The sequence below is a fragment of the Zea mays genome, chromosome 1, assembly GCF_902167145.1.
Source record: "Zea mays cultivar B73 chromosome 1, Zm-B73-REFERENCE-NAM-5.0, whole genome shotgun sequence".
Taxonomy (NCBI): domain Eukaryota; kingdom Viridiplantae; phylum Streptophyta; class Magnoliopsida; order Poales; family Poaceae; genus Zea; species Zea mays.
In genome coordinates this window covers 230,588,927-230,599,733 of record NC_050096.1, presented here as the reverse complement: position 1 = coordinate 230,599,733, position 10,807 = coordinate 230,588,927, and the positions used below count along the sequence as shown (strand labels likewise).

At 52.8% G+C, this 10,807-nt stretch overlaps 2 protein-coding genes across 2 annotated transcripts; one reads left to right on the top strand and one right to left on the bottom strand.

The window, feature by feature from the left end:
- The first annotated feature begins 258 nt into the window (after positions 1–258).
- On the top strand, positions 259–2,182 carry LOC100275180 (putative domain of unknown function (DUF641) containing family protein). Its single transcript, NM_001149330.1, has one exon. The coding sequence runs from the start codon at positions 455–457 to the stop codon at positions 1,865–1,867; it is 1,413 nt and encodes a 470-aa protein (NP_001142802.1). The 5' UTR covers positions 259–454; the 3' UTR covers positions 1,868–2,182.
- Positions 2,183–5,583: 3,401 nt separating this feature from the next.
- Positions 5,584–10,441, bottom strand: LOC542744 (yabby homolog10). Its single transcript, NM_001112253.1, has 7 exons — positions 9,794–10,441; positions 9,352–9,654; positions 9,035–9,218; positions 8,292–8,340; positions 7,679–7,754; positions 7,379–7,456; positions 5,584–5,796 (listed from the first exon to the last, which is right to left on the bottom strand). Exons 1-7 carry the CDS (start codon positions 9,980–9,982, stop codon positions 5,713–5,715), a joined length of 963 nt encoding a protein of 320 aa, NP_001105723.1. The 5' UTR covers positions 9,983–10,441; the 3' UTR covers positions 5,584–5,712.
- Positions 10,442–10,807: the final 366 nt, after the last annotated feature.

The window sequence follows — 10,807 nt, the reverse complement described above, 5'->3', positions numbered from 1 at the left end:
TTAATTTGGAAACACCAATTTCAAAGCACATGCTTTGGAAAATAGTGTTTCCAAACTAGACAGTAGAGCTGCCAATTTTGCAAACGTTCTATACTTGAGACTCCAATATGAGATGTTCTTGTGTGTTCATCTGTGCGTCAAAACAGAAACCTCCATCACGGAAGCGTAGAAGTATCCTTTTCCCCAATTCGTACCGAACGGTCGCAGACAGCCTTGCTTCTTTTGCTCAAGTGCGCTCGTGCCTCCAGCTCTCCTTCCCAGATCCCGCACTCCTCGCTCGCGTTCTCCCTCCACCGCCCCCAACTCCTCGCCGTCCCACCGCCCCGAACCACCCACACCCACCACTCACCTCCATCCCCCACCTCTGCACTCCCGCAATTCGCGTCGCCGACAACCCGCCCCGCTCGGCGGCGGAGACAAAGAGCGCGCCGAGCGCGCGGCGGCGGGCGTAGCCATGCTCCACAAGTTCGCGCTCGCGTTCAAGACCAAGACCATCGAGTTCTTCGCCGAGGAGGACGAAGACGAGGACGCCGACCGGTTAGCGCGCTCTCCGGCGCCGGGGGCGGATGGGGTCCTTGCCTGGCAGCGGGTGGTCGTGCTGAAGCCCGACCCGCCGAACCCTAACCCTAGCGCGGATGGGGAGGGGAAGGCGGCGTCCGGGCAGGAGGCCGCCGTCGCCGCGGCGCTTGCGACGGCCTCGTCGTTCCAGGCGGCGTACCTGCACCTGCAGGCCGCCCACGCGCCGTTCCTGCCGGATGCGGCGGCGGCCGCGGACGCCGCCGCTGTGTCGCACCTCCGGAGGCTGTCGGAGCTCAAGCGGATCGCGAGGAGCGGGCCGGTGGGCCCGCCCGTGACGGACGGTGGCGGGGCCCTCACGGCGCACCTCGAGGCCCAGGTGCGCGAGAACCAGGCACTGCTGCGGTCGTTCGACGCCGTGGTGAACCGCCTACAGGCCGCGCTCGACGCCAAGGACGCCGCGGCCGCCGCGCTGCGGCTGGACCTCGAGGCGCTCGACGACGCCAACGCGCGGCTCGCGGGCCGCCTCGACCGCGCGCTCGCGCCTCCGCCGGGCGGGGACGCCGTCGGCGCGATGCTGTCCGCGGGCGTCTTCGACTCCGTCCTACGCGAGGCGCTCCGCGTCGCGCACCGGTTCGCCCGCGCGCTTGCCGAGGTCCTGCGGTGCGCTGGGTGGGACCTGGCCGCGGCCGCAGAGGCCGCTTACCCTGGCGTCGCCTACTCCAAGTCCGGCCACTGCCGCTACGCGCTCCTCTCCCGCGTCTGCCTCTCCATGTTCGACGGCTTCGACTCCTACCAGTTCGGCGCCACAGCCGACACCACGGAGCTTGGAGGAACCCAGCTGGCAGCCCGCAGGAACGAGTCACTGCAGCAATTCATCGAGCACTCAGATGCAGATCCCATGGAGCTGATGAATTCTAGCCCGGACTGTGACTTTGCCCGATTCTGCGACCGCAAGTACAGACAGCTGATCCATCCAGGCATCGAGTCCTCACTGTTCGGGAACTCAGAGTGCGGGACACTGCCGGTGGTGAGCGTGGCCGGCCCACTCTACGAGCTGTTCGTCGCAATGGCAAGCTCGATCTGGACACTCCACAGGTTAGCCTGGGCATACGACCCCGCAGTCGGCATATTCCAGGTCGGCCGGGGCGCAGAGTTCTCGACGGTGTACATGGAGAACATTGTCCGGTCGAAGAAGTGTTTTGCGGGGAGCAAGGAGCCCGGGAAGCCGGTGCGGCCGAAGGTCGGGTTCACGGTGGTGCCGGGCTTCCGGCTCGGAGGGACAGTGATCCAGTGTACGGTGTATCTGGATCACGGGAAGAGGGAAGAAGACATTACAGATTCGGTTTGAGCTGGAGTGGAAACTATACAGGCAAAGAAAGGAAACTGTACATTCCCAAAGAAAAAGGAGGTTATGTAAAGGCGATCAAGAACAGTGCGTGGAAATAACCTGCAGGATCGAAGTCGCTGCTCGATGATGAGTATAAAGAAAGCTATTTATCTTTTGATTTAGTTTTGTTTTTTTTGTGGGCTGTACAAAGGTCAACGGGTGAAGAGAGCTTTGTGTTCTAACAGAGTCGAAGGGTTATTACCATCTGATCTTGGGTAACTTAATTATTTGTGTGTAGGTCGATTCCATCTGTAAATGTATATTTATGAGGGAGTACGTGCTCGCGGGCCTCTTATATATTTAGAAGAAAACCAGCTAATGCATTGTCCTACTGATTAATGAGTGCTACCTTGCCATAGTTCTCCTCCCCCAGATCCTTTTCCTGTCGTCCGGTCGATTCAGAACTGCAGCAGCATATAAGCACGTTCGGCATTCAATACTGCTGACCCCGTCTGCTGCGCGATATGCAACTACCGTTTAGTCCGTTACGTCAGAGTGTTCTTTCCATGACATGCTAAATGGCTGCAAAATCATCCTGGATCGAGAGGCCAGTCGATCAGGTAGGCAGCGTGGCACACATGCCTTCTGTCCGGAAGACATGCTTAGCGCCTTGTTGAGCTCCAGAAAGGGGCTGGGTTCAGCAGGTAACACACTTTTCTTCGTCCCGTTTGGAGAAAGGATTCTGGATTCTTCTCTCCTGTCACGGTGTCACCCGTATCTTCCGTCCGTTGTCCCAAGAAAGCTAGTCGCCTAATTCCGATTCCGTCGTGGACTCGCGTACGTAGATACAATCATCGACGTCCTCGGATCTAATAATTTTCCTCGGCGCTCCTCCTCTTTCCATTGAAAAAAGGTTTCCGTACTCGTGCAGCTACAGGGCATTGATTCCCGGTGGCACCCAAGACCCCGTCCATCCATCCTTGGCTCCGGACAGCTGTCCGGGCTGGGGCTACCATCCTCACTACTAATCACTAGTAAACTGCATCTCGTCACCTACGCACGCAGACGCAGTAGACCAGCAGCAACCTGTGTGAGGCTGTGAAGTTGTGAACATTCAGAATGTTAAACAAGAACCGAAGCGTCCGGATTGTCAGCCTTGGAACGAGGGCCTGTGTCTTTAGACTTTAGCCATGATTAGGACTTACAGGAGGCACAGCTGGCTCTGTAGAGTGCTCTGAGGTCAAGGCACAGGCACAGCGCGTGGCATGTTCGTTGCTTGGGCTCTAGTCCAGCAGCCGGGCTCTGCGCACCCTGATGCTCTGCCTGCCCTTTTGGTTTTGGGTTTTTGACTCCTGACCTCGCGGATTCCTGTCGTGCTCGCTTCGCGGCTTACAGCGCGGCACCCGTTAGTTATTCCTTGAGTTGGCTTTACTCCCGTGCCTTCCTGCCGCCGGAGGCGAGCATATTTCGGTGGTCTCTGGTCTGGTCGCAGCCTTGACGGGCTCCGGATCGGAAGCTACTAGTGCTACTTGCCTGCTCGAATCCTACTGGCATGTACATGTACATGTACCTCTCAGTACCTGCGCCTCTCGTGCTGTGGAAACGCACCGGATCCGCCTCGTCCTAGCTTGGGAGCTGCAGGAGTAGATCTGGATTGAAGTCATTGACCCACTGCTGCGGTGCGGTGCTGTGCTGTGCTGCTGCTGGCTGCCAAAATGGGCTGTTGTTTTACTTCTTCCTCTCACTGTCCTGGACTCCTGCTGCTCCAGCAGACCAGCACCGAGTGAAAACCGATGGTCGGATCGACACAACAGCCAGCCAGTTGGGCCACAACATCCCTTTCATCCGTAATAATTTTTAAGCCCATCTCAAAATGTGGGCTAATGGTAACCTGGACCCCATTGCAATAGTGTTGGACGCCCGTTGGAGCCGACAGGCCCGTCCAAACCCAACTACGGCTCCGTAGCGCGTCCCCGATCATGTCATGGATGTTCGAGTGGAGCTGCAGGCTTCGCGAGGCCGTGTCGGTTGTCAGTTGGATTGGACTTACTGGATGAACCTGCCGAGCGCGGTCTACGCATGCTTCAGTTGGACTAAATTTTAGCCCGGACGATTGAATACTAGCTAGAGGTACTGAATATATATAGCATAATTACAAAACTAGTTACATAGGGTGAGACGAGTCTATTAAGTGATCTAATTAGTACATGATTACTCCTCTTTTCCTGCTCCACTGAAATGGCGGAGTTCACTCTAACTCTTTTTAGAGAGAGTTGCTGAAGTTTAGACTGTTTAGCAAACAGAAAATGAAGCGAAGTAGCAAAACATAGAGTGTGAAATAGTTCCAAACACCTCCCTCCAAACGAGGCCACGCCCCGGCCTTTCCCCTGTGGACCTGTTTGCCCTCGTGCCCCGTAACGGCGGCGCCGGCGCGGGCCCAAAAAAAGCTAGCGGCACGCACAGCAGGGGACTGGAAGAAAACGCCTGCTGCCTCCGCTTTGGGCGCCAACTTTAACGACGGTCCCATCGCTTCATTGTGAGTGCCGCGCGGATTGGAAACGGACACCGCGCTCGCAGGCCCTATATTTGCACAGCGGCTACGATTATTTGATTTATTTCATGCTGTAGAACCGTACGTGTACTTGTACAGAAAAAAAACTAACCATGCATGGCCGGGCTCGGAAGGTCTCTCATCGTATCAGCAGGATGTATGTATCCGGCCAGCCCGTGTAATGCCGTACGTACGTGCACAAGTGCGCGTGCGCCCTCTGCCGTCGCAAGAAAACACAGAGAGAGCTTGCAAAAGAGCAAGTGGTGTAGCGGTGATCGATCGTCGATGCAAACTAAACAATACCCCACTGCTGTGGAAGTGGAACCCAACTGGGTCGAGGCTTCACTTCACTGCATATGCATGCGGCTAGCTCTTGCGAGAACAGAGGGATGCAGGTGTGCGCGTTTGAATTCCAGCGTCTACGACCTCCTGCACTGCAGCTGCAAGCAAGCAAACAGGGGGAGGGGGGCAAAGAGCCAAAGACCGGCCGGCGGTCTTTTGGGCAGCAGGGGAGGACCTCCAGACGTACGGTGCGAGCCCGTGGCTGTCCTGGCTTCCCTTTACTCGACAGGGGGCCGGGGGCGACGAACCAAGAGACAAAAGAATAAAAGAAGAGGAGAAAAAGACGCACAAGTAAAGAGCTAGCAAGCTAGCAGGGATAAAAAGATAAACGACCGGCGATAGCCTGCTGGCCTGGTACGTGCTAGCTAGACTGATAGCACAGTAATAAGCAGCATGCAGCAGTGTAGGAGCAGTGCACTAGCAGCAGCTGAGCAGAGGGTAAAGAAAAGAGAAGGACGGGGCCGGGGGACCGATCGACAAACATGCAAGGTTTAACAAGCTCCATCGATCGACCATGCATGTCGTTTACACAGCTAGTATAGCGGATACGTACGTGACTGCAACGTTTAACAAGCCAATTTATGAGGTCACGCTAAGCCCGGCCTTGTCTAACTTAACGTAACAGCCCTAGCTAGCTAGATACATATAGGGCGTGTTTGGTTCGTTTCGCAGTGGAGCCTGCCCGCTCCAAACAGGCTAGCCAGGGCCTGGCTCCCGAGATACAGAAATGAAACTCGTTTCTCCACAGCCTGGCTCACAGCGAGATGTTGCATCCCGCAGTGCAGGTGAGCACAGACATACAGGCAACCAAACACCGCCCCTCAGCCCACCAGATACAGAGACAAGCAACCAAACAAGCGTACGCTGTATCTTACCAGCCTGGCCGGCCCATATGCAGCCTACCAAACACGTCCATAGCTTCGTAGTAGTCCATAGAGCCCTAACAGTACGTAGCAGCTTTGCTACTCTAATATTAGTATGGAGCAACCCCCATGTTGGCTGCCGCAGCGTACAGCCCTTCCTTTAGTAGCCCGCCGCCGTCGCTTCTCTGGTGATCCTGTTAAAGCCAAAAGCACAGAAAAAAAATGGTTTAGCTTAATTAAATCGTTCTAACCGTGTGATTTGCTGGGCGCGCGCGCATGGTGGTAATGCTTAAACGTGCTTACTAGCTAGTAGTAAATATTTTTATTCATGATATCATGCATTCTTTTATTTGAGCTAACTACTCCTATATTGTCCTTATATACGAGAGTCATACAAGAAATGTATGTGCAATCTGGCATGTACCAGTACCATATATATAGTGGCTAGCTATATGCATGAAAAATGTTTTTTTTTCTTGCCTATCTCATTTTTCTCTCGATGTACTGGTGGAACAAAAGCAGAATTCCATATAATTTCCAATGCTAATCTAATAGGCAGAGATTTACTTGTTTGGTATCTAGGAGGTCACCCTAAATTTGAACCATATAATTACCCATGCACATCCTAGTCCTTTGAGCTGATAAATTTATGAAAACTTTATGTACAAGATTTTGTATTGATGGATGGTTTATTAAGACCCCCCTAATTTTCTTTCTAGTTACAAAAACAGCAGAGAAATTTTGAGCTACATTATATTAATATATAATCATGCAGATTAACATAAAAAACTACATGTACTTTATTATAAATATTTCCATAATATATTCAATTCATTAATACAAATTGTTGTGGAAACATAAACTTGCATAAAATATCTGTCAATGTCACAACCAAGAATCACTTCAAAAAAATGTCACAACCAAGAACGGTAAAAACATTTTAGCAGAAAGATCCATCTTATCTTCTATAGAAGTATTAGGGATCACCCTCAACCTCACCTCTTGTTTTTGCAAGGAAAATTCCGGCCACATTAACAAATCCATTTAATTTGTAGTTGTTTTCAGTTTTCAATGTTGCTATTGAACTAAAAGGGTAACAATTTGGTGCATATGCATGACCACTAATATCATTAAAAATCCTCTAAAATAAGAGTTGATAAGTATTTCACATGCTCTCTCCAGGTCCAAATTATAATTTGTTATGGACAAGGTTTGAGTCAAACTTGTAAAACTTTGACTACAAATAATTATGTTGTTATTTAGTTTTGAAACCTAATAGCCATATCCACCGATTTATCTTAAAACATACTTTTACAAAAGTATAAATATGTTAAGAGACCATTTGTATTTTAACAAAAAACATTGGTCAAAGTTATAATTTTGGAGACCATATTGTTGTCCTAAGCGACTTGTAAATTTTGACCTAGAGCTAGTATAAATCTACCCATATATATTGCATGTCTCCAAACTACTCTCTCTATATATTTTAAATTGTAAGCTATAAGTTATTTTACCTTTCATACACACAAATCTTTTGCTACATATATAGATATGCAATTATGTCTATGTATATAATTAAAGCTGTGCACGTAGAAAAACCATAATAGCCTATAATTTGGAATACATGGAGTAAAAAGATATAAAAAGGAATTTATATTTGTAGTTTTTTAGTTTTGACCAAAATCTTATCCTAAACAAATGAAAACAAAAAAAGTTGTGAGCGGAGGAAATATAGCAGTACATAATTGACAAGGTTTGGACGGAATAATTCATCACCTGAGGTAGCAGGCTTGTCTTCTTGGGCCCCTGGTGATCTGGCATGAGTCCAAAGTGGATGTGTGGAAAGTGCGCCCACTGCAGCAACAACAGAGACCACCACAACAAACAAGGATTCAGAAAGGAGGGAAAAAAAACAACAACGCATGGAGCTTATATATCATGCGGTTTTGAAAGACCGGGAAACCCTAGCAACGAAACGAACAGTACAGGCACGAACAAAAAAACCCTAGTAGAGCGCGAGTGGATCACGCCACAAATTGTAAGGAAGAACTGGAGGAGCGAGAGGGATCCACTGACGTTCTTGGCCGCCGCGCTGAAGGCCTCCCTGTGCGAGATGTCGGGATTGCCAGCCTTGATGCGTTGGATTTCGTCCCTGCAGTCGCATTCCACCCGGCCCCCGAGGGAGAGCCAGCAGAAAAAAAGAAAAGGAAAAGGGAGACGTCAGATCGGTGCATATGATCAGCACGCAGCTAGCTAGCTAGCTCAGCGACGACACGACACTGGCATGATTTGCCATCACCGATGCATCATTTGCCATGTCTTGTATACATGTAACGAAGAATACTGCTTGCTAGATCTTTCATACATCCCTTTCTCTCTGTCTATCTCTCTCTCTCCTGCCATTCTGCGTGTGTTTGTGTGTGTGAGAGAGAGAAGAGGAGAGAACGACTGAACGAGAGCAAAAACTATCAGGGTCTCTCTCTTCTTCTGCAAAAGTTTCTTACTGCCCCTGTACCCCGGACCAGGCCCGGGGGGCCGCCCGGCGCTGCTGCCAACGAGCTAGGCGGCATGCATTGCCGCGACCGACGAGAGAACCACCGGGGGCACACCGGCCATGGCTTCTTACACACACTGTAACGCACAGCATGGAAAATGCAGTGGCATATTATATATATATACTGGCACTCACTTGATGAAGCGGTTGTACGCCGACGGCACGCGCTGCCTCTTCTCCGGAGCTGCAGAGACAGAGAGACACGATCGAGGCACGCACACAGAAACATGTTAGACACACACAGTCATATATATATGCCGCGCGCATGAAAATCGAAACACGACCAGCTAGCAGTACGTGCATGTGTTCCTCACTAGCTGCTCGGCAGCACACATATAGCATGATGTATATGTACGCTAGCTATGGAGAGCTCGGCGCACTGAGCTGCACGCCCGTGCTCACCACAGTAGGAATATAGCTCGAGAACGAAACAAAGATGTGTGCCTCTCTCTCTCTCTCTCTCTCTCTCTCTCTCTCTCTCTCTCTCTCTCTCTCTCTCTCGGACAGTTGATTGAAAGCGAGCCAGCCAGCGGTGTGGGCGACTGGGCGCCGCACTTATTGATGCGACATGTACAACACCGAGCTAGGCGCATGTGTCGCTAGCTGCTAGCTAGCCCATCTGTACGTGAGCTCACTGATCTGGTCAGCCGGCCAGGGCGAGCATGCACGGAGACGGAGCTGGAAGATGAGTTCAACTGAATAGCTAGCTTCCTCAAGGCCAGGCTCAGGCTGATCGTACGATCGGTCTCACGAACGAAACCAAGCAAAAACTTGGACAATCCGAGATGAGCTAGGAACAGCGAATAATTAACACTCGGCGAGGACGTGCATGGAATAATGGGAGTCTATTAGGTGGTGACTGGTGATCTCGAACTCACGTCTGTTGATGGCGGAGTTAGCGCGCGGCGACGGCTCTTTGGCCCCTTTACCCGCTGCAGGCGCCTGGGGCTGGGGCGGGTGCGGGTGCGGCGCGGCCGCGTTCCTGCCGCTGGTAATCATGCCGCCGAGGCCGTGCTGCTCCAGCAACTGCAGGCTCGGGTTCGCGGCGCTGGATATCTCGTCCTGCATCCGCGCGCGAGGGCACGAGATTAGGCATGCAATTAATATATGACATCAGAGCGAGCTAGCTTTGAAGCAGGCGACGACGTGCTCCCAGTCCCAGTCCCAGCCGGCTCTCCGCCGGCCGCGCGCTTACCAGCAGGAGGGATTGGTGGGGAGGGATGGGCAGCGCGAGGTCGAGCGAGTGGGGGATGAAGTGGAACTGCCCGTTGTTGTTGACCGAGGTGGCTGGCGGCGGCGGCGGCGCCGTGGTCATGGTGGCGGTAGTACTGGTGACAGCAGCAGCTGGTGGTGGTGGCGGCGCGGCCGCGGCGGCCGCGGCTGTGTTCGCCGGCGTGCCCGGGAAGAGGAGGCCCCTCATGTTGACGGTGAGCAAGCTGCTGCAGTGGCCGCATCGTACCGTCACCGTCTTGAACAGGCTGCTCGTAGGCACGCTCACCTGCACCGCCCAGCCACACACAACTTCGAGCTTGTAAAAACTTTGGGATTTAAACAACACGGGCGTGCATCTGCATGTATCCGTGTGTGTGTGTGTGCATATATGGAAAGAGATCGAGAGCAGGGATTCGATCACGGACGACGAGGACGGTGTCGCAGAAGTGGCAGTGCACGTAGCAGAGCTGCTCGGAGGCCGGCGCGGCCGCCGCGGCTACCGGCGGCGTAAGCTGATGCAGCGGCGGCAGGTTCTCCACCAGGAGAGGCGGCGGCAGCTGCGGGGACGGCGGGAACACCGTGGCGGCCGAGGAGGACGAGGACGAGGACGACATGCCGACCGCGGCGACAGCGAACCACCGGTCGATCAATCGACCGCAGCTTGCTCCAGGTACGTACGTGCGCGGTGCAAGCAACAGCAGGGCACGCGAAGCAACACTGCGACAGGGGGCTGGCTAGCTGCTGGCTTCTTGCCCCGATTTGACGCGGCAACGAACGAACCGAGCCGACTGCTGTGCTGAGAGGTGGTGGTGGTGGTGGTGTACGTGAGTGGAAAGGCGGCACGCGATTGCTGCCGGGCTACCTGATTGATGGATGGATGGATAGTTTAGTAGGATATATCTCTCATCATCTTCCTCCTCACCCACCCTCCTCTCTCTCTCTCTCCTCTTTGCCTGTGTGATCTGATGGGCGTGTGATTTGATGGTTTTGGAGTGACTGATGTGTGATGCAATGGAACCTATATGTATTGGATCTGTCGTTGCTGCCGCTCCGATTTGGCAACTAGAGAGAGAAGAAGAGGGGGAGAAGACGGGAGGCGAGAGTGCCTTGGTTGGTGAGGAGATGGAGAGAGAGAAGGCGCAGAGGAGATACCGAGACAGCGTGCGAAGGGCGGGGGTGTTTTGGGGAGTTCTGTTCAACAATGAGGAAGGGACAGTGGCAGCCGCAGCTGTAGTGTGCCTAGGTAGTAGGGAGCTAGCTAGACGACGGGGGCCGTGGGGGCGTTTTTTTTTCTCTCCCTTCTGCAATGCCATGCCATGCCATGAGAAGTCGAGTGTGCAGACCAGTCTCTAGAGAATGGTAGCAACGACAAAGAGGAGTTATTTTCATGTGCTAGTATATACCGCCGTATAAGTCTCATGTGCATGTACGTGTACTGC